General features: G+C 46.8%; 1 protein-coding gene across 8 annotated transcripts; it reads right to left on the bottom strand.

Moving 5' to 3' along the window:
• Nucleotides 1–981: 981 nt before the first annotated feature.
• Nucleotides 982–21692, bottom strand: MFNG (MFNG O-fucosylpeptide 3-beta-N-acetylglucosaminyltransferase). Of its 8 annotated transcripts, none has more exons than XR_014884062.1 (10): nucleotides 20793–21692; nucleotides 16516–16564; nucleotides 15000–15102; nucleotides 14753–14906; nucleotides 14046–14131; nucleotides 12745–12910; nucleotides 11993–12078; nucleotides 7200–11160; nucleotides 2965–3149; nucleotides 982–1700 (listed from the first exon to the last, which is right to left on the bottom strand). XR_014884062.1 is itself a non-coding variant. In XM_010711322.4 (9 exons), the coding sequence occupies exons 1-8, from the start codon at nucleotides 21138–21140 to the stop codon at nucleotides 11094–11096; spliced, it is 1059 nt and encodes a 352-aa protein (XP_010709624.1). In that variant the 5' UTR covers nucleotides 21141–21692; the 3' UTR covers nucleotides 982–1700; nucleotides 11077–11093. The 8 variants fall into 8 exon arrangements, 3 of the variants coding, with proteins under 3 accessions (XP_010709624.1, XP_010709620.1, XP_085082906.1); XR_793629.4 differs by lacking the exon at nucleotides 2965–3149 and having other exon boundaries at nucleotides 7200–7396; nucleotides 9077–11160; XR_014884064.1 differs by lacking the exon at nucleotides 2965–3149 and having other exon boundaries at nucleotides 7200–10568; nucleotides 11077–11160.
• Nucleotides 21693–21700: the final 8 nt, after the last annotated feature.

Below are 21700 nucleotides of genomic sequence, written 5' to 3'. Positions count from 1 at the left end.
GGTAAAGTGCTTCTCTCGCTCCTTTGCTCCCAGAGGCAAGGCAGTCAGAGGCGTGGTGCGTGGGGCTGAGGAGGAGCACGCTCTCTCTCTGGAGGCTTGGTGCCATTCGGATGGCTGAGCCTGGGAGAAGGGTTCTGGCCATTTCAAATAAATCTCCACAAGGCTGGGGCAAAGCATCTTGGTCGTTGACCTGCTCCAATGTGCATGCCTTCATTCTTCATCCTGAATTTTCCTCCTGAGATCGCAGAGAGATCTTTCTGTGCTTTGACAACCCCGATCTGCCACCAAGAAGCCAGCAGAAAAGGCTGGAATCCTTCTGCCTGGAGCCAGGACAGTCACATTCAGACCTGACAGGAGACTCCCAGGTTGTGCTAAAAACTCTTAAGACTGCGCACACAGAGTGGGGGGTCAAAGTGCCCCTGGATCTATGCTGATTTATACCAGCTCAAAATCTGGCACACTATCTCTCAGCTCCAGAGCTATGGAGGTGACCTTCTATTGCTCTCAGTAAAGAAGGAGAGAGATTACATTCCAAGGAGTTCAGGTCCTTCTGTACAGCTGGTCACTTTGTATTGTGGTGTTTAAGTCATTCAAGCAGAATAACAGTGACCTGAAGAAAAACTGTGAGCTAATTAGCAGTGCTCTCTTCAATCTCTTTCCAAGTTCAAATGCTGCAGAAATGCTGAATACCAGGTCTGGTTACTGATAAATTGTTAGATGGAAACAGATAACAGACACTGGGTTATCCAGAGAGCTGGCTCAGTTAGAGACTGTGTTGAGAATCTGGGGGACAAAACAGGGAGAGATGCAGTGTGGTGTTGAACATGCCAGTCCCACAGGACCTGAAGAAAGTAAGGGAAGTCCCAGATGAGACCTGGAGGAGAGTCCCTGAGGAGAAAGCTGAGCTGAGCCCTGGAGAGCACTTCCACTGGAAGCTTCCTTTTGTAAATATTAAAATACAGCAACAGCAGAAATAACACATGCAGTGGAAGGAATTTATTTATTTTTTCTTAGGAAATTAAACAAAGGTGTTCATCAGCCTCAGCAAATGGAACTGTGCTTTATCCTGCCCTGGAAGGAGACATTGAAATTGCTTAGATGTGGAAACTACCAAAAAACTTCAGCATGAGCTTAGTACACAGTGTTGCCACCATTTCTGGGACTGTTTGTGGTCTTGAAATGCCGTGCGTGGCAGCTGTCTGCTGAGGAAAGCACTGGGATGTACCATATATAACCATGGCTTTCTTGGCCTCAGTTAAACCAAAGCAAAAACTAAACTGATGGCATCAAATGCGAAGTAAAAACTGGGCTGCCCTTTCCCTCAGCTTTCCACTGAATACCACTGAGAGCACTACCCTGTATCCCCCTCCCACAGTCATCTAAATGTTGAGCTCCAGACAATGTGGAGCCATCCTCTTCTGCCTATTAGCCTAAAATGATGGAAGAATCTCAGGCCAGAAAAAGCTTTGTCTGATATAAATGTAAATGTCACTTTAAAGAGGACGACTCCAGCCTAACAGAAAATCCATCACCTCCTCCAAACACTTTGTGAGCTCTTCTGGATGCCATGGTGTAGCTTAGAGAACAAGGTGGAACACAAGTGCTATTCTTCCAGACGCGTCTACTCAGTCCCCAGCTGCTGTGGTCCATTTAACTGTGGGCAGACTTGTCACTGCCACAGGAGCTCCGGCTTTAAAAAGCTACAAAACAAGTGAAAGACAGTCCATAACTCCTTTTTTTTTTTTTTTTCTTTTTTTTTTTTTTTCCCACTACCCAAATTCAGATACCTGTGGTGCTAGCATGAATCCCAACCTCCATTCTACCCTGCTTAAATCCCATTCAAAGTGGTGTCAGGCTGGGAGTTCCCTGAACTCCTGTAAATTAAAATGGTTTTCTGCAGCTGAAACTGATATCCCACCTTCCCAAACTGGAGCACTTCCAAGTAGCATAGTAGACTTCAGAAGGCTTATTACTCATTAGGTACCAGATCCTACCAAATAAACCAATATACGCTACTGGCATCCTTCAGCAGAGCACTGAGAGCCTGCATCAGGGAGATCTCAGAGAAATAACAGTTTGCAAAGCTCCCAGGTAGAAGCCTCTTAGGACTTTAAGGGTATGAGCAGAGAGATGAAAATCTGCACTGGATTACTGAAACAAGCTTTGACTACAGCTCTCTGTAAGCTTCCTCTTTCCCCCCAGGTCTCAGTGGACCTCTGCCCTGTTTCCATGCTGGTGGGAACAGAATGTGATGGAAACAAAACCAGAAGTTCTTCTGATATATGAGAACTGAAAGCTGGCTATACAAAAGAAAAGGGGGTGGAGGGATACAGAGAGAACGGAAGGGCACAGATACCAGGAAAGAGAACACAGGGCAGGAAGAGAAGGGGGAAGTCTGACAGAGAGAAGGGGAGGGATCTGGAGGGATTGCCTGATGTCAAATCTGATAGAAAAGAGGATTTGTCTGCAAAAAATAACCCAGATCTAAGCCACAGTTTCAGAGCAGCTGTGTACAAGCTGTAGCACCCTGTATTTGTTCCTAAACAAGAGCAAAAAAAAGGTTAGTGTTAGTTGCAAGGCAAGGTAGGATTCTGCCACACCAGGAGGTTGTCTATCAGCCTGCACCAAAATGAAGGAAAGGCAAAAAAAGAGGGAAAGCAAGATAAATCAGGGTAGAGGCAAGGCAACGTAGGAGAAGGCAAGAAAATGCAGGAAAAGGCAGTGGAAGGCAAGACAAGTAGGTGAAAACAGGGGCGTGTCGGACCCGTCCCTCTCCAGGGTGCTGACCAGAGCTCCCGCCTCCCAACCCCTCTCCTCTTCCCGCTCTCTCTCCGACAAGAGGGCAAGGGCCATTCCAGAGATTTCAAGCAGTTACCAAAGCACTGTGCTCCTAGAGTGAGCCGAGCAAAGCGGAAAATGATACATCATCAAAGGGATGCAAAAGACATTTTTCCTCTTCCTTACTGTCTTAAGTTGACTGGTAGTGAAATGCAAAGATCACTCATCATCTGAGCCTCTCTGTGCAGGGTGGACTTCACTCTTCCTCAGTCTAGGGGTTAAGCTCTCAGTACTTCTATCCTGTGTTGCCCTGGATGTCTGAGTGCACTTTAAAATCGCTGTTGCTGTGTCCAAAGCTCTCAGCATCCACACTGGAAGAGTATAGAATTAAATGGGACGATGGACTTGGCTGTTCCTCCTGCACGTGATCTGTCTATACTGTATGATCAGGAATTGATTGTCACACAACTGCCGTGCACTGAGCTACATTTGTCACCAGGGAGCTTTTGGTGAAGAGGTTTTTTTCAGTGTCCATACGGGTTACAAAGTTTTTCATCTAAAACGTAGTCTTGAAACCACAGTTCACCCACAGGATGGATAGATGCTCTGTGTCCACAGTGGATGAAACCCCTTCTATGAACTACCACATTCTGCAAGATGGAAGGCCTAGAAAGGATCTGACCTTCTCTGCCCTCAGGTTCTGTACATATCTCTGCCTCCTTCCAAACACAACCTGGCCTCACCAGGCTTTTTTATTCCAGAGAACTGCAAATCAGCTGCCCCACAGAGGAGTAAGCAGTGCCCTAGAGCCTGACAGAGTTGCTTCATCTGGAAATCAATACTGGCACAGAAGAAACCTGTTTTTACAAGATCAGCTTGTTACCACTGCTTAGTTATCAGCAGTTTTCCGATCAGACACTAATAGTCTGTACCAGAAAAGCATGATTTAGTACTTGGAAGTACTTCTGCCAGAAGGGTTGTGAGGTAGCTGCCCCTGCTGCAGGACCAGATAACCTCCTGAGAGATTGATAACATCACCTCCTTAAACCTCTGAGATCCTAAAATGTGACTAAATCAGAGAGCAAGTTCTCCAGCCACAGAGACCATTGTGTTACCAGACTAATAGCTACATAAATATTCCTTTCCAACTCTACATTTCTGGCAAAATGCCCTTTGGGGATGCAGATGCAAGGCATCAGCTGGGCCCATTTTCTCCTATCCTCAGAGTAGATCAGGGAGCCTCCATCCATCTGGGTCCATATCTCATGGGGATGTGCTACCCACAGCAACCCAGCTCCATTTAGGGAGATGATTAAAGCAAGGAAAATACACCAGGAAAAGTCAGATGAGAGTAATACAGTCTCAGGCCAGCAAGGATGAACTACTTGTCTTGTGGCATCTCCCCCAGACCAGGCCTCATTGGCTGTGCTGTGCCCAACAGCTGGCTGAGTAGTTATCCTTCTTTTGTGGACCAGCACCACGTATCTCTGCTGGAATATTATTTTCCATTTCTAGGAAATTGGATTAAGGGTCAGAGAATACCAACTGTTATTTACCTTTGATTGAAACCACCCCTCCTCCCACTTGAGCTGGAGAAGCCAATGTTGCTGTTATTTACTCTGCTGCCAAACCTGGAGTTCAATGCCTTCCCTGCAGCATTCAATAAAAGCCAACGCGGGAAGTGAGGGAGTACAGCAGGCAAGCAGTAGGGGCTGTGTGGGTGAAAGGGGAGTGATCATCCAGGTCAGTAAGTTCAGATTGTTTATTTTGCTGTCAGGCTTTGGCTCAGCGCAAGCCAGGGCCAAGGGTGCTGCAGGTGCCTACCTTGCTGGCTCACAATGTCATCAGGGATCTAAGCAGGGTGATGAGAAGCAAGCGCTGTTTGTCCTCATGCCTGTCCTTTTCCCTCACCACTTCTACTATCAAATCGCTTTCCTTTTGCTTCTTCTCCTTCTCTACCTCTGTCTAGCCTCCACCTTCACTCACTACTCCGTAAGATCTTCCTCACCTCTCTGCTGCCTTTTCCTCCCCTCCTTCCCACTCTCTCCCCCCACCTCTATTTCTCATTCCCTTCACTCCCCCTCCTTCCCTCTTCCTTCACCCTTCAAGCTGCTATTCCAGGACAATAGAGCAGATGGCAGGCTGTTGATTTTATACATCCCTTTGGAAAACCAGCTCAGCTGTTGAATCTGCCACTTTTTCTAAAAACAGACACTGTCCAACACTAGTTCAATGCCGGGGGAAAAGAAGGGGTTATAGAGCAGTCCTGCTCCCCTGACCATCTGCAAGGATCATGCCAGGACTTCAGGAAACTGGCCTCTCCAAGAGCTCAAAGTGGAGATCTCTGCCCCACATTTGAAGAAATATCATCACAAGTGGAGAGAGCTTGTCCAGCCTCTGCAGTCAGCCTCACTGCAGTCAAAACTGATGGTAACGTGGGAATGGTGGGGCAGCGAGGAGGGCCAGAGTCTTTTCTGTGCATCCTGCTTCTCTGAGTGCCCATGAGAGCTGAATTGCACTGGGATCTCCCCAGGCAGAAGCCATGCAACACAGAGCAAATTTTGATTCTCTTCTCCAAGCCCTACATTTCCTCATATGCCACTGGGGGAGTAACGTGTGAAAAGCCACAGGTCACCGTGTGGATTGAGGGAGATGCAGTTCTTGCCTTTTTCTTTCCAGATTTCCCCTCTTTTTGTTGAACACCCAACCCTCAAAGGATCAATCGTCAGGCCAGCATTGATCAGCTGCCAACACAGCCATGAAAAGGACATAGATTTTGTTCTGGTTCTTTATCCAGGCTACTTCACCTCTCCATCCCCATCCTTCAGCTCCTTCATGGTATTTGTGGGTGGAGAGAGAGATTTTTCTCTGATTTCTGTGCTTCCCTGTCCCAAACATAATCTTTTTTTCCCCTACTTTGGTATGGCCATCTGTCCCACTGGTTTTATAAGCCTTTCCCACCATGCGTCTGCTTGTAAGGCTTTGGGGCAGGCACCATTTTTCTCTCTGTCCATCACCAAGCACAAGCTGGCCTGGACTCATGACTGGGGCTGTTGGATGCTCTGCCAGTGCAAATGTCAGATGTTTCGAGGCACATTCTCCACCTGATGCACTGTGGCCAAGGGCACCAGCTGCAGTTTCTATCTCTGCCTCATTTATAGAGATGGGAGAGGGAAAATGGACGTTCAGCATAGCAGCATTTCTCCCCCTTCAATTGCTTTGTTTAGTTCCAATTCTTTTTCTTACATTGCCAAAATCAACAGTCTTCTTCTCAAGCAGTGGCTAGAGGGTCGGGGCCATAAAATCCATGTACAAAGTGCTCTGTTTAATTTGTTCTCAAAGTTCTCTATGAATCAGATGCAGCTCCCAGTGAAACCAAAGGAGGTTTAACCAAGGAGCAGTCAGACACAACATCTGAAGAGGCTCCTTAGCCTTGCAAAATCCTGGAAGGCAATTTGAACATGACTGATAGGTAAGCAGCCCATTCTAGAGGTCTGTAATTAATCACACACATTTCAAACAGAGATACAGATGAATTCCCAGTCTTCTTGGAGTCCAAGCTGGATAAAGTAGGAGTGACAAAAAAACTCATGCTTTCAAGGAATAGCCTTAAAGAGGTAATGCCAGTTGTGTGACAACAGCTCAGCCTTCAACTCCTTTAACATCCCAGGTAATTGGGTAGAAAATCTATAGGAAAAATCCTACAGTAGTTGGTGAAAACAGAAATGGGTATTTATATTTGTCACAGCTCTTGGCCTTGCTTATGTCTATGGCAACATTCACATCCTTTTCAGTAGAGCCATAAGCCCAGATTGAGATACTCCGTGTGAGATCCCATGTCTGGCACCAACTGAGAGCAGGGGCCAAACCTGTACTTGTTGTGTGGTTTGTTGCCTCTGATTCAAAGCTGTGATGGACACATGGTCCTTCAGCTTTAAGTTCTATGATTTAATTGCACATGGAGCCCATTATTTAGGGGGGACAATTAGAAGAAGAATGTGTGGTAGATGAGACATGAAAGTGTGTCGCTATGGATACAGAAATAGGTGATCAAGCATTTTTGTTTGTTTGTTTTATTTGAAAACCTAGACCCAACTGCCTCACCCAAAGAAGGGCATAAGGCCTAGGAGTCAAAAAGAAGTGTGTAGAGCTCTGGTGGACAGTAGTCCAAAAGAGCAAGCCCGTTGTCCTGTGGGGTTATTCAGGGATTGGAGATAACAGAAAAAAATAAGTGAAAAGTGCTGCTGGACTACCTAAAGAGCCTGCATCGTAAGCATGGACAGACAAAGACTCAAAATTAAGATAAAACTTCTGTAAGGAATTTAGTATAAATGGCATATCAGCTTTTCATAAGCAAACAAATAAACAAACAAGCAAATAAAAAGAAGAAAATGAAGAGAGTTGGAGCCAGTCAATCTCACCTCTTCCAAGTTCTACTGCTTGGTTGTTCGTTTCCTTCCAATCTCCTTTCTTCCCATTTCTCATCCTTTGCTTTCTGTTTAATACACTGCTAGTCTTTGGAAGGCTGCATCTTTAGCCAGAGGCTTGGGGAGGGAGCTGTGGCTGCAGCCTTGGTACAAGCTCAGTAGATCACATTGGTCCACTGAAATCTGTTTTCCTTCAACAGCAGAGTTGTTAAGAGAAATTGGCACCAGAAAAGCATTATATAGCATTACTATTCTTCTCTCTCCCCTTCAAGCCTTTAGCAACAATTGCAGTTTCCCACCTATTTCAACTAACTTCTCTTTTCCCCCTGAAGAAAGGATAGTCATTAGCATTTTTTGCCCTGTCAAATTGGGCTTTTCTTGTAAAAATTCTTTGCAGCTCAGGGAAAAGCATAAAAAAAGTTATTGTTAACATGAAAGCTCCACTTAATACTTTACATTTCAAATACTGTAACTGGCTTTTTCCCCTCCTTCCCCTTTCTCTGAATCTTCAGTACACAGCTTAAACATCATTAATAGTGTTCGTTGCTATGGTGTTGGGCAGCTGAGGCCTCTGTACTTGAAATCTGGAGCTACATTTAATGTTGTACAACAGCAGGGTCATGCCAACACCTTTGGCTTTGACCCCATTTTTCCCAGTAAAATAAAAAGACCATGTCTCCATTCCTTTTAGTTCTTGGGATATACTTTTTTTTTTTTTTTAACTGCAATGAGAAATGGGAATGTGAGAGAGGGAAAAGGAAAGAAAAACACAACATTTTAATAGACCCAATGGAACCCTTTCAAAAAAACTCTGACTGTTACAATCTGTTACATCAGAAAATCATGAAGGAGAATAAAAAAAAAGATCAGCTCATGAAAAGTTTCACATGAGATTGTTACTCATTTTCCCAAGCAGCTAAACATTTTAATAAACTAGGAAAATGAGACTGTAAAACCACAACATCTGACAGCAAGCCCCAGGGGCAGGAACCATTCCTGAAACTAATTTTAACTCAGGTTTTAACACTGATCAGATTTCAAGAGGAGAATGTCCCCTTAAGCTGTTTCTCTGTTCTTGGAGAAGCCTTGGTTTCCTATATTGACTCTGAAAAGCAATTTTCTTCCCAGTGCATTGCTCTCACAGGTACATCAGGACCTTTCTGTCATTTATTTCTCTACAGCCCAAGAGATGCCCTGCCCAGACATCCCCTCACTTCTCTGTTTTCTTATGCGATAGGATGTTTTCCACAGAAGTGGCACTGCTCCTGTATCAAAGCCTCATCTTAAATGGTCCCCATGCAGCCACTCAAGGACCCAACTCATTGAACAGCCATACTGAAAGCACTGGGCCAATTCAGATCAGCTGAGGCCAGGATCCAACAAGACCTTCCAGTTTCTTCGAAGGGCAGTGAGTCTGCTGTACCAGCCTCTTCTTCTCAGGCACACAAATCATACTATGCTTTGGCTGACACTGGGACATCTACAGACAGGACTGGCATTTTCACTGCAAGACTCAATTAACAACATAGCTGTGAGTTGAATGAGGATAAAAGATAATATCCAGGTAGTGTAGATTCATTGAATCACAGAGTGGTTGGTTTGAAAGGGACCTCAGAGATCATCCAGTCCCACTCCCTGCTGTGGGCAGGGCTGCCCCCTCACCAGCTCAGACTGCCCAGGGCCCCATCCAACCTGGCCTTGAACCTCCAGGGATGGGGCACCACAGCTTCTCTGGGCAGCCTGCATTAGCACTTCACCACCCTCTGAGTAATGAATTCCCACCTAACATCTAACCTAAATCTCCTCTCTTTTATCTTAAAACCATTCCCCCTTGTCCTATCACTATCAGATCATGTAAAAAGATGGTTTACCTTCTGTATATCAGCTCCCTTTATTTCTTCTCGTGGAAGTGTTTTTCATCTTCTAGTTAAGTTCAAACAAAATCATTTGCCCTTTGGGCAGGACTTTTTTATGCTGCACCGATTGTCTGATACCTGGGTTGTCTCTATTTTGAGCTCCATGTCTCACATGGCTGTGTGAGATGAGCGCTTTGCACTTCTCCCAGAATGGTCACTGCCATTACGTAGTTCCTGCTACTGCTCAGCACGAATTTCCTGTTCAAAGACATGTTGTGCGAGAGAAGAAAGCAGGGTTCTTAGCTGCTTCACAAGCTGCCTAAAGCTCACAAGAACGACCAGGCTGGAAAGCAGCTCCACAGGCCCCCTCTTTCTTCTTCATTGGTAATTACAGTGCTTATTCATTTCTAGGTCCCTCTTTGATGAGGTTGAAGGTCTTTCTGATGCTTTTTCTTTAGGCCTCATGCAAGCTGTGCGGGAGATGCTGGTGTCTGAGGGGTGAGGTGGGATGGGAAAATAGGGTGACCAGCTTCCAGCATGATAGAGGCATAGCGATAGTCCCCCTTGGCTCTGCCAGCCCACCTGCAGCAGGCTTAGTCAAATCAGCAGCATCAAAGCTGAGCAGCTCTTTGGAGAAAGGGCACGTGTCCTTTCAACCAGAGATTACAGGATCTCTCTCTGATTCCAGCAGTCTGTTTTGAAGCACTCTTTAAAGAGAAATATCTGACTGTGGTGCTGCCTGCCATGTAAAACAGCCCCTTTGCCTTCCAGCTTTCCCTGCATTGCTCTTCCCCAGCCATTTATTCATGTGTACAAGCACAAAATGGTGCCAAAGTTCATTCCCATTGAGAGGAATGGCCTAGCTTTCATGGTAGGATCTGTGCTGAGAAAGGGGTTATCCATAAACATGTCTAAAAGCCTGTAGCCTATTCGGACTAGCTCCTTCTCCCTGTTGTCTTTAGCAGGGATAGCAGGAAGGCAGAAAGCTGCTCTTAGCATCTGGAAGAAAGAAATGCAGAGATAAAAAGCTCTTTGCCCTGCAGTTTCCATTCCTTCATGACTTAATTTTTTTTGGTCAGGGCACAGAGAAGATTATAAAGCTGTAACCTCTAATCCGCTCCCGAGCGCTCCTTCTCCATCTCTTCCTTTCTCCTCTCTTTCAGCCAGTTCTAATCCTTTATGTCTCCTCTCTCACAGGTAGGAGTTGGAGTCTAATCTCAGACGACAGGTTGATAATTAGAGCAAAAGATTATCCTGACCCCATATCAAGAAGGTAAAAAGAGAGGAATAATGCAGGGCCATACAAGATCAAGTCTTCAGTGCTTAAAGCAGAAAACATCCTCATCTCCATCTCTCCTCCTGTGATCCTCATTTCGTACTCTCTCCGTTGTCCCAGCTAAGGAATGATTCTTGATTTCTTATGTTTCTTGCCCACCTCTCCTCTGATGGCCAAGAGCTGTGTTTTTTCAGCACTCATTCAACACAGAACTGATCACATTTTCCATTTCTGAAGGGAGAGTAGAATCAGAGTTTAACGAGGCAGAGACTCAGCCAAAGGGCTGCAGCTGGGAACAGTGGGAAATGGGGGAAGCCCAGGCACATGCAGAGAAAGAAGCCTCAGAGAGACTGAAGCCAAGGCACACTTCCAGTGATCCTCAGTCTGGCACTGGGTACCCTGATCCAGCACCCTTCTGATTCAATACAGTGAAACCACAGCAAGGAGCAGTGGGTCTCATCTCCACACACATGCCCAGCAGTCACCACCCAGTCCTTAATCTGTTCAGGAAAGCATGCTGCTCCCATCTCTCATAAGCACCCCAGCACAGATGGGAACCCCACCCATGTGTCCAGCCCATGTTATCCATCTTTGGTACAGATCTCTCTTGTCCTGTACCACTGGTAGTCAGCAAGGACCAAAAAGCCCTGACCACCATAACTAAGGGGAAGCTGGGAGCACCAAGCTTCTTCAGTGCCCCATCCCCTACATGCACAAGGTGAAGGGATATCACCAGTACCCACTGTAGCTTGGGCATCACCAACCAACAGCCTGAAGGCACCAGGGGGTATCAGGATAGAGATGGCAGTGGAGAGATCGAAACCTGCAGGGGAAAGAGTGAAGGAACGTCATGTGGCAGTTTTTACTGCAGAACTAGGTGGGGAATGGAAGGCTTCTCTTTTGTGTCACATCCCATATCAGATGCTCACCCTGCTCTGGGACTGGCTGCTCATCTTACAAGGTCTTGATTTGGCAGAGCTGAGCAGCCAAGTTTTCCTCCAACACCTGAATCCTGCTATGGACCATGGAGCCCAACTCACTGCTCACCCTGATCACATTCAGTGAGATGGGGACTGCACCAGACCCTGCTGAACTGCTCTGTAGATGCCTTTTTAATTGCGTGGTTGCTTCCCACCCCTTCTATCTCCAGCCAGAAGCTTCCTACCCAAGTTCTGCAAATAACAACCTCAGGTTTGTTCACTCAAAGCAGAGCAAGTAAATGAAAGAGCACTTTTGTTTGCAGTTATCCTGAAGCAAACCTTTTTCTTTTCTCCCTTCAATTTTCTCAGCAAAACAAAGAAAGTAAAATAAAGCAGAATTTCCTCTCCTGAGTTTAGAAGAAATTTCAGTTCCTGTCCCAGAGGTAAAAGGTTAGCTTGTTCTTTTCCTGTGTGAAATGAATGGCAAAACTTTTGGCTCAGTAGCTGATCAAATAAAATGTTATAATACTTATTTTCTTTCCTTTCATCCAAAGTGATTTGCAAAATGTGTTTGCAAACATCTTAATGTTGGTGTGACCCTCATCCATTAAGACCTGTCACTGCAAGGCTTTTGTCCCTCACTCTAGACCTGCTGCCCCCTATTTGGCAGCCTGCCCCAGCCACCCTGCTGTCCTGCAGCACCTCAGCAGTGCACTGAGCACTCACACCCCATACCTTGAGGGATCTTCCTGGGGTGAGAAGGGACCACTGAGTTTGATAATGTTGAGCTTGTTCTCAAAGACACCGTAGCTGAGTGTGACCTGAAAAGAGAGGCAGGGAGAAAGGAGCAGGGAGGGTGATGTGTTCAGGAATCTGCTTTGAGTGACAAAATTTCCCATTTTCATTCCATCTCTGGTGGCTTGGCCTCTGCTTTCCAACTCTCCTCTCTTCCATGATGGAATACTGTAAACGCCCCCAGCCCTAGAAGCATTCAAGGCCAGGCTAGATGGGCCTTTGAGCAACCTGATCTAGAGGGAAGTATCCCTGCCTATAGCAGGGGGGGCTGGAATTGGATGATCTTAAAGGTCCCTTCCAACCCAAACCATTCTATTATTCTATGATTCTATAGTCCACCATGTGAGTCACCTACACCACCTGTTATCTACCCATGCGAGGCAGACATGGTGCAAAAATCTTTCCCAACCAGTCAGTGTTTCTCCTTGTCTTGATACCATGATCCCTCCAAGGTCTGCCCCCATCCTCCCCTCACTCCCTCTACACATGCTACCCACCACCAATACACAGCAATTGGCATCTGTGCTGTAGGCAACATCTGCTCCTTATTGCAAGGAAGCATTTGTTGGCAAAATATCTTCAAAAGTGCAGACAGTTGTTTTAATTCACATCACTGCCACCAACTGGCAACGTACCCCCCCCCCCCCACCTCCTCTTCCTCTGAAACATGTCTCTCGTTTTGTTTCCGTTACCTGCTGCATGAGATGAGAGCTGGGAATGAGTTGCAGATTCTCCAGGTGGGAGTGGAAGAGCATGTTGGGCAGTAGCTGCCCACCAACTTTGCACTCAATGATGTAACCTATGGTGCAGTCATCTGGCAGACGGATGAGCTCTGAGGTGCTTAGGAAGTTCTTGCCACTGGAAGAGAGCAGGGCTGCATGAGTTACGTAAAGGAGTAGGAGGAATATAGGAAACCACTTCACTGAAAACCAGAGTAAACGTTGAAACAAGGAAAGAAATCCCTTAGTCCTACTGCGAAGATGTGGGAATGTGTTTGTCCTCAACCATGTCCAACCATGCTGTCCCACCAATTGCTCGATGCTATCCCTGACAAATAGAATCACAGAATCATTAACACTGGAAAGACCAATGAGATCATCCAGTCCAACCATCAACCCATCACCACCATGCCAACTAAACCATGTCCCACGTCATCATCACCACCACAACCATGGTTGATGGTTGGTCTGGATGATCTCATTGGCCTTTCCAACACCAGCAATTCTATGATTCTATGATTCTATCCATGCCACATGAATTTTACCCTGGATAACAGATCACCGTCCTTTCTGGATTTTGCACAAAGAACGTATCAGGTTCTTCATCTAAATCAGTAAAATCTTTGTACCATGAGCCACCTGGTGTGGACCAGGTTTGTCTTTCTGGGTATGCAGAGACTTGGTTAAGGCTGGCACAGATCATTCCTGCTGATGTTTGCACCTACAGTTTGTAGGATAACATAGGGCATCCTGGAAAACATCATCATGTAGGTTGGGCTAACACATGCCCCCAGGAACCACTGCCATTTCCTATGCACCAAGCTGAGAAGATGAAGATGGACACTGTAAGCAGCTGAATAGAGTTTCAGGTGGAGGAATTGGAAATTAGATCAGGAAGGAGGCAGAGGAGGTTGGAAAGAGACAGAGCTCAATCTGAGCACTTACAAAAAGAGTCAGAAAAAGTTGAAAGAAAACAGAAGAAAGGTTGAGGGATAACCAAAAGCTGGAAGGAGTTGGAAGAGGAGTGTGTCATTGTGTGATAATGTTTGCTGATGTGCCTGCTCCTGTCTTTCTTTAATCAGGTGGGAGATCCACCCACTACGTCCTTCCTTCAGTCCCACATTCTTGTGGAATTGAAGTGTATGGCTCTTTGCACCCTTCCAAACATCCCTGCAAACATTACATACACAAATCCAGATTTGACATTGGCAGAAGTTATTGTGTCTGTGTTACTAATTTCAAAGACTCACATACCCAGTGACTGTACAGCTTACCTGGCCCAAGGCATCATCTTCCTTGCCAGCCTGCGACTGATGCAGAACCCAGCTCCTCCTGTGGCAAACCAGAAACGCACAGATTTCTGGAGAGAAACAACAGAGCAAATCAATGGCAGAGGCTCAGATGACACCATGCTCCCCGAGTTGGGAATGCTACAAACACAGCTTTGACAGAGAGATAAAGAGCCCTATTGTCAGCCCCCAGTTGCTGCCCAGTACAAGCACCTGTTGGCAACACAGCCCCAATTTTCATCTCCTCATATGGCTGGGAAGTCAGGATGAGTAAAGACTGCTAACATGGCACTCTCAACCAAAGGGAAAAAGAGCCAGTAGGGGTGAGGAGACCATTGGCCAAATCACAGCATGTGTGCTAAGAAAGGTTAACTGGAAACCAAGGCTAAGTTGTGCCAGCTGGCCCATTCTGAGCAGCCAAGCTCTTGCGGTGGAAAGTGGGCTGCCCAAGGCAGGCTGATCTCCCTGCAGATGGGTACCCAAAGGCACAGCAGAACTGTTGGACATCACCTTTCTTCCTCAAGTGAGATTGGAATGAGTCGACACATGCTACCACATTCAGACAAGACCACTCAGTTTTCAGCTGATGTCTCTTGCTCTTGGGACTTTTCTCTCATCAGAGTAGAGCTATGGCCAATGAGTCAGATCATTAAAACCAACCCCCAGCTGCCCCACACTGCCATACGCTGTACCGTCTGGTTGTTAGACAGTGTTTCAGAGGCTCTAATGGGTCGGTTCAGGCTGGGTTTCCCTAGGTAGACATCCTTCACTGCAGAGTAGGAGGACAGGAGCTTCAGGAGGGCCTCAGGGTTCAGATAGTTGTCATCATCCAAATGGCAGAACCAGCTAGAGGGAGATAGGAGAGAGTATACAAGAGATTTGCAGTAAGGAGGTACCAGCATCCCCAAGAAGTTCACTTTCACAGCAACCCCAACTCACCTCTGGTCACTGGACAGGAATGCATCAAACTCTGCAGCCATCTTGCAGGAGAGGGCTGAGTGGCTATGCTCGGTAGAGCAGTTGGTGAACACCACATGGTCACCTGTGGGCAGGAAGAAGGCTATTGCTTAGGACTGACCCATACAGACATGGAGAGGACTTCTGGGCAGGAGGGAAGAGGTTTGCTCACAACCAGATTCACCATGGTCCCTCAGTCCAAGCCTGCTGTGATGTTGGCTTCATCTCCCATCCACTCAACAATTCCCTTCATCAACCTTAAGACGTTCCCTCCCTACAAGCCTTCTTGGAAGACAGTTCCTTGACTTTATTTTTGCTTCTTCTCTTCACTCATATATATATCAACATATAAGTGGGCTTTTAAGAAAGACAAAGACTTACTAGAGTTTGTAATCATAGAATCATTTAAGTTGGAAGGGGCCCATAAAGGCCATCTGGTCCAACTTCTCTGCAGTGAACAGAGACACCTACAGCTAGATCAAGGTGCTCAGAGCCCCTCCAGTTTGACCTTGAATGTCCAGAGGGATGGGGCATCCTCCACCTCTCTTGCAATCTGTTCTAGTGCCTCACTGCCTTTATTATAAAAAACTTCTTCCTTACATCCAGTCTGAATATCCTCTCTTTTAATTTGAAACCATTTCCCCTTGTCCTATCCTAACAGACCCTGCCAAAGAGCGTGTCCCATTATTTCTTACAGCCCCCCTTTAGACATGGAAAGGCTGCTCTCAGGTACCCAAATGAAAAGACATTTGGTCTCCAAACAATAAGACAAGGAACAAGGGTTTTAAACTCAAAGAGTGAAAATTAAATTGTACATAAGAAATTTTTCACAGTGAAAGTGAAGAGATGCTAGAACAAGAGAATTTGTGGACATCCTAACATTGGAAATGCTTAAAACTGGGTTGGATGGGACTTTGAGCAAGTTGATCTAGTGAAAGATGGACACCCTTGCCTGTAGCAGAGGATTAGACTAGATTACCTTAAGATTCGCTCACAGCCCAAATGATTCCATGATTCTCATATCTAGATTTCACTCCACAAGTCTCACCCCCATCCAATCACTCTAACCTAGCTGTAGATGCCTCTGTTCATTGCAGTGGAGTTGGACTAGATGACCTTTAAGGGTCCCTTCCAACTCGAATGATTCTATGATTCTATGATTCTGAGAAAATGGCATAGCAGGGACAAGAGTTTAGTCATCAGCTCAGCACTCTGCTTTCCAAATTGCATCACTGCACCTTGCAGATGTCAGAACCCTTATCACTACTTCACTGTGGCCCCCACAAGAAGATAAAGGCCAGAGAAAGCAAAGCATCCTGCCTGAGGTTAGATCCCCCATCTACTACAACTCTGCCCATGGCCAGAAAGGGTACAGGAATCAAGGAAGGGTTTTCTCCCATGCTGCTTGCACTGGAACTAGCCATCTTGCCAGCCCCCCTCCAAAGGCTGTGTTAGCTCAGAGTGAAGGCAGAGATGGTGATATGGGAAAGGTGGTTACCCATTCTCCTCTTCAAGGCATCATCTTCTTCATCTGTGAAGACATACGTCTGGGGAGATGAGAAAAGGATGTTACCATCAGGTGTGGAGCTGGTGCTTCTACTGCATTCCAGGCACTAGGCAACAGAGAGGAGGGATACTGGCTGCCCCAGTCCTCTCCTTTCCCACTAAGGCCACTCCAAACCCTCACAGGCTGTGCATGCAGACCCCACCACCACCGTTATCCTCATGCCCTCCCATTGCTTCACGCTGCTTCCATCTGCTGGCCTGGAAGGGCCTGGGAAGCTTGCACAGTCCCGGGGGTTGATCCCTGCCCTGAGCAGAATCAGCATTCCTTTGTCATCCATCACTCCCAGCCACCACCATCCCTGCTTGCACTGCTTCATTTTCTCCTGAAGCTTCAGAAAGAGGAACAAGAGGGCCTGCAAAACTGAGAGAGAGGGTGGAGGAGGCCTGGTTTAGGTGTCAATTGGAGAAAAATGCACTGTGGCCTAGGAATGCTCAGGCTGAAAGGAGAACATCTGTGTGTTAAGTGTGCTCAGCCCCCTGCCACTTCCCTGCCTCCTCCTTCTCTTCCTCCACCCCAGGCTCTCTAATCCCCCTCTATGCCATTATGTGGCACATCTCCCCCTCTTTGGGTCTGGGCAGGGATCACAGCTTGGGAAGAAAAGCTTTCCTCAAGCAGAAAATGAGCTTTCATGAAATCAAAAAGGAGGTGCAAGCCTTAAACAGTCTCTCCACCAGCTGCCTACAGGCTGGTTAAACACTGCACCTGGGCAGGGACAAAAGGGACTAGGCAGATGGACAGCAGCTCCTAGGAGCTGTCACTGCTCTGATGAGATGTCCTTGTTTCGACACCGCCCCACATTCACCGAGCGCTTGGGTTGGGTGATGTGCCCTGCATCAGCAATGTGTGGGAAGAGAAATGATCTGAACACACAAGGGAGGCAATGAAGGGCTTTCAGAGAGCAACCAGTCAAGCAGAGATGGCAGGATGGACAATCTCAAACATGCAAGCTGTGGTGAGTCGGCAAATTCCTCTCCTGTCTCACAGCTGATTGCAAAAACTGACTATGCATACAGTCCTACCGTGCCTCAGCAAGATAAGCCCTCTTAGTTTAAACCACTTTCAAGGTGGTCATGGGATTGGAAGCAATTAGCAAAGTCACAGGTGAAGGAGTCCTGAGTCAGGTGACTGTATCTTAACGTTCAAACACAGCAGGAATTCCCAGCAGCATGGGACTCGCCTTGCCTGCACATCCAAAGACAGAAATTTCCACTGTAACAAATGTTTCATCTTAAGAAAACAATTCTGAAACCACTGAAACTTTCTGGCATTCAAAAAACAGAAATGTTTCTAGAAATGACTTGCTTACAGTTACAAAACCAACCAGAAATCACGCGTCTAACAAACTTCATATCTCATTGCCTATCTATCTTTCTATTCATGGAAATACTCTGAAGCACTCACATCCCACTAGATTCAAAGGAGAATGTTTACTTGCAGACACCTCTGGCGTACTCCTTTAGGAACCCAAGGCCCATGGCCACCTTCTCTGACAGGTGGACCAATGGGCCCATGGAGCTGCCATTCTACCACAGCTTCCCACTCGCCTTCTGCACCTCACCTTCTCTAAGACCATTTCTCTTGCCAGGGATGGAGGGAAATCACACCAGGAGCAGGCTGGAAGACATTCTTCAGTTCTGACCAGAGAACTGGGAAAAGATGTTTGATGGGCGCTAGCAGTGATATGGAGCCACTGGTGTCCAATGGGTTGACCAGGCAGCTCTTTATGAACTTAAGTACACATGTGATGGATTAACACAATATTTTGAGGTTTCCTCAGACAAAACTGGAAAGTGACCCAAGCAAGAAAAATGAGAAAAAGGGAATAAATATGAGGATCCTGACAGTCCAGGACATTAATCTCCCAAACTCCCAGAGTATTCCTTCCCCAGGAAAAAACAGCCTCCAAAATGCAAACACATCAACAGGGGTAATGGTACAGCTGGGCAGGAAACTGCTCCCCTGCCCAGAGAAGAGATTCAAAGTCTACAGTGTATTCACAACACCAAAAGCATGAAAAAACACTTCAGGGTGGGTCACTCCAAGTTTTCATTTCCATCAGTTGGATGTTTGGGTTGCTGAAAGGATGGATGCTGGAATTTGTTTATATTACCAAATAAAATATTGTTTCAGACCAGAAAAACTAGACTTATCTCCATCAAAAAGTGAAGAAGCCAACAGTACCAGCAACTTCAAGATGCTGTTCAGTCTAGACAGTCAACAAAACACTTGTGCTTAGATGAAGCTTTTTCTAACTAAAAGATTTTTCCTTGACAATTTGGCTCCTGCACAATCTCTCCTAACCATAAAAGATCACAGCTGGTCCTGCCTCCTGCTGCAGTCACCTAAGCCTGGCCTTTGAGGTCCAGGTTACTTCCTTTGGGAGGGCACTGTGCAGGAACCAGTTCTGAAGCCAAGCTTGGCATCAGGAGCATGGCCAGCTGACAAAATTTCCACACTGGCTATATATTTTTTATTTGTTGACATTCATGTATTTCTCTTTGCCTCCCCATCCCTCCCCTGCCCTCAAGGCCATTTAGTACAAAAAGCAGAAGAAAAACATGGAAAATTGAGAGGGGCTGGGGGAACAGTAGTGCTGAGTTTGTAACAAAATTTGATAACAATGAAAAAACACTGTTTAAAAAATGACTGACCCTCCTATTTGACCCCTTCCTTCCTATTCTCCTACAAATGAAGTTTTCCTATGGGTGGGCACCAGCACAGAAAATTCACTGTCTCTTCCCACGTTGGAACATCACCTGTCTGCCAAAAAAAAATGGTCTGTTGAATGTGGGGAGATACTGTCCAAATCCTGTCACAGAACCATAGAATCACAGAATCATGAAGGTTGGAAAAGACCTCTAAGATCACCTGGTCCAACCACCAGCCCATCTCCATCATGCCCATTGACCACGTCCCTCACTGCCACATCCACACGGTTCTGGAACACCTCCAGGGATGGTGACTCCACCACCTCCCTGGGCAGCCTGTGTCACTGCAGCACCACTCCTTCTAAGATTAAATTTTTTTCCTGAAATCCAACCTGAACCTCCCCTAGTGCAACATACAGCCATCACCTCTCATCCTATCATCTGCAGGACAGTAAGACATCTGTCTGTCAATTGAACAAGAAGGGAAAGTTGAGCTGCTGTGTGCAAGCCCACTCCAAAAGCTCAGTTGGAAGTGTTGTTGAAAGCGTGTGCCCATGGAACAGTTTGGTTTCTCCAAAGAACTGCTGGGCTTAGAGGAGAAGTGCATGTGGAGGAGGAAGCAGGGTCTCTCAGATGGTCAGGACAGTCACACAGACTGAGAGGAAGTGTGCCTGAAATAGGACATGATTTCCTGTGACTACCACAGCAGCACCAGAAAGTGGAAAACCACCCTTACCCAGAAAACCCTGCACTGCTTCAAGCACTCTCCTACCCAAAACCTCCACCCCCACCTCCCTTCCGCACATAGGCCTGAAGTCATCTTGTTGCATGCAGGCAGAGGCAAAATGAGAAAAAAAAAAAAAACCCTTTGGGAACAGCCACAGGATTTTTTTGTTCTTGAGGAGCAGCTTTGTGAGGGGGGAGAAGCAAGGAAGAGAACTTCTGCCCACCACAAAGCCACCCTGCAGAGCAGCACAGCTCCATACCCTGCAAACTCACGGTATGAGGAGATGGGAAGCCACTATTTCAGATAGGTTGTGGAAGGTCTGTTCTGCCCATCTGGGGTGTCCTAGGCAGTCTGTGGTATTAGTCGTTAGACATAATGAAAGAAAATCCCTTCCATCTCAAGCCAAAGGAGTTGGGGTTAGGTTAGGCGATGTTGATGCTTGCTAAGAGCACTCATAAAATCATAGAGTATCTCAAGTTGAAACGGTCCCTTCAGGATCGAGTCCAACTCCTCAATTCACACAGTACCACACAAAAATCAGACCCCATGTCCCAGTCTTCATGGGAAGTGACCACTTCGGCCCCTCTGATCACCATAACTAAGCACCAGTGGAAGCTCTTGAGCCACTCTGACTACCCTCCCCATGAACCAGCTATCAATGCAACATTTCACATAATAGCATCCACCTTTCAGTGTGAACAGAGATAAGTATTAGAGAAAATGAGGCAAAAGGAAGCAACACAGTGCCCAATCTCCCCTTTTGTTGGCTTTGTCCCTCCCCAGAGACTCCCCTTGCCATGTACACTCTCTGTAGCCCAAATCCAAATGCTCACCTGCTCTCTTGCCCGGGATATCCACGTGTCCAGGAGCAGCTCCATCCTGCTCTGGTGAAATTTCTTGGTGGTTTTCACAGCTATGAAAACATCCCCAAGGGTCAGGTTCCCTTCAGTCTTGTATTTGTCCAGAGAATGGACTTGCAGGTCTCCCTGCCCAGTGCCACCACCTCCCTTGGCATCCTCTGGGCTCTTGTGTGTTTGTTGCTCTGGATTCTCCAGCATCCGCTCCCTGAGCCCTGGGTACCCCGAGGTTTCCTGAGCTCCACGGTGCCGTACAGAGAGGAGAGCCACACCAACCAGAAAGACTGCAGCTCCGGAGAGACCCCGTAAGAGCCGACGGCCCATGGTTCCCAGATAGCCCAAGCAAGGACAACTTCAGCCAGCCTGTACCTCCGTGTGAATCAATCTGCTCTTCTTTAAGCCTTTAGAAGGCTGAGATGAACTGAGAGTAAGGTATGAGTAGGATGTGGCCAAGGACTTGGATAGATGAAGACCAGCAAGATAAAGCAACGGATGAAACAAGGGGAATTTCCACAGACCAAGGGCACCGATCATCCAGCAAGATGCAGACACGTGATAGGAAAATACTCCGAAGTGACTGGTGGCTGGCTGGCACAGGCTGTCAAAGGGACAGCAAGCATTCTTGCTCCTGGTCGTGAAGATGAGAGTCCTGGGATGGATGTGGAAGAGTCAGGAGAGGAGATCAGAGCCATCGGGGGGGTGTCCGAACAAAGACATCAGCTCCTCAGAAGACAGCAGCCAGTGTATCCAAGCCATGGGTTCATGGGGCTGGAGCAGGGCTGTGGGAAGGGGCTGCCTGGCCGTCCACCTGCTCCCTCTGTGTGGCTGGGTCCCTGCCAGCCCCCGGTCCCGCCTCCGGGCATGGGGCGGAGCGCCAGCCCCCG

The sequence above is a fragment of the Meleagris gallopavo genome, chromosome 1, assembly GCF_905368555.1.
Source record: "Meleagris gallopavo chromosome 1, MGAL_WU_HG_1.1, whole genome shotgun sequence".
In the NCBI taxonomy this organism is placed as follows: Eukaryota; Metazoa; Chordata; class Aves; order Galliformes; family Phasianidae; genus Meleagris; species Meleagris gallopavo.
Note: the sequence above shows the minus strand (reverse complement) of the source record. Positions and strands in the feature narration are given on the sequence as shown.

Excerpts from the sequence above, each read along its gene's own strand:
- MFNG (XM_010711322.4), bottom strand. The coding sequence starts at position 21,140 with ATGGGCCGTCGGCTCTTACGGGGTCTCTCCGGAGCTGCAGTCTTTCTG. Across the intron at positions 16,565-20,792 it reads TATCCCGGGCAAGAGAGCAG|ACGTATGTCTTCACAGATGA; the intron begins GTGAGCATTTGG and ends TCATCTCCCCAG. Across the intron at positions 14,132-14,752 it reads CACTGTCTAACAACCAGACG|AAATCTGTGCGTTTCTGGTT; the intron begins GTACAGCGTATG and ends GTTTCTCTCCAG.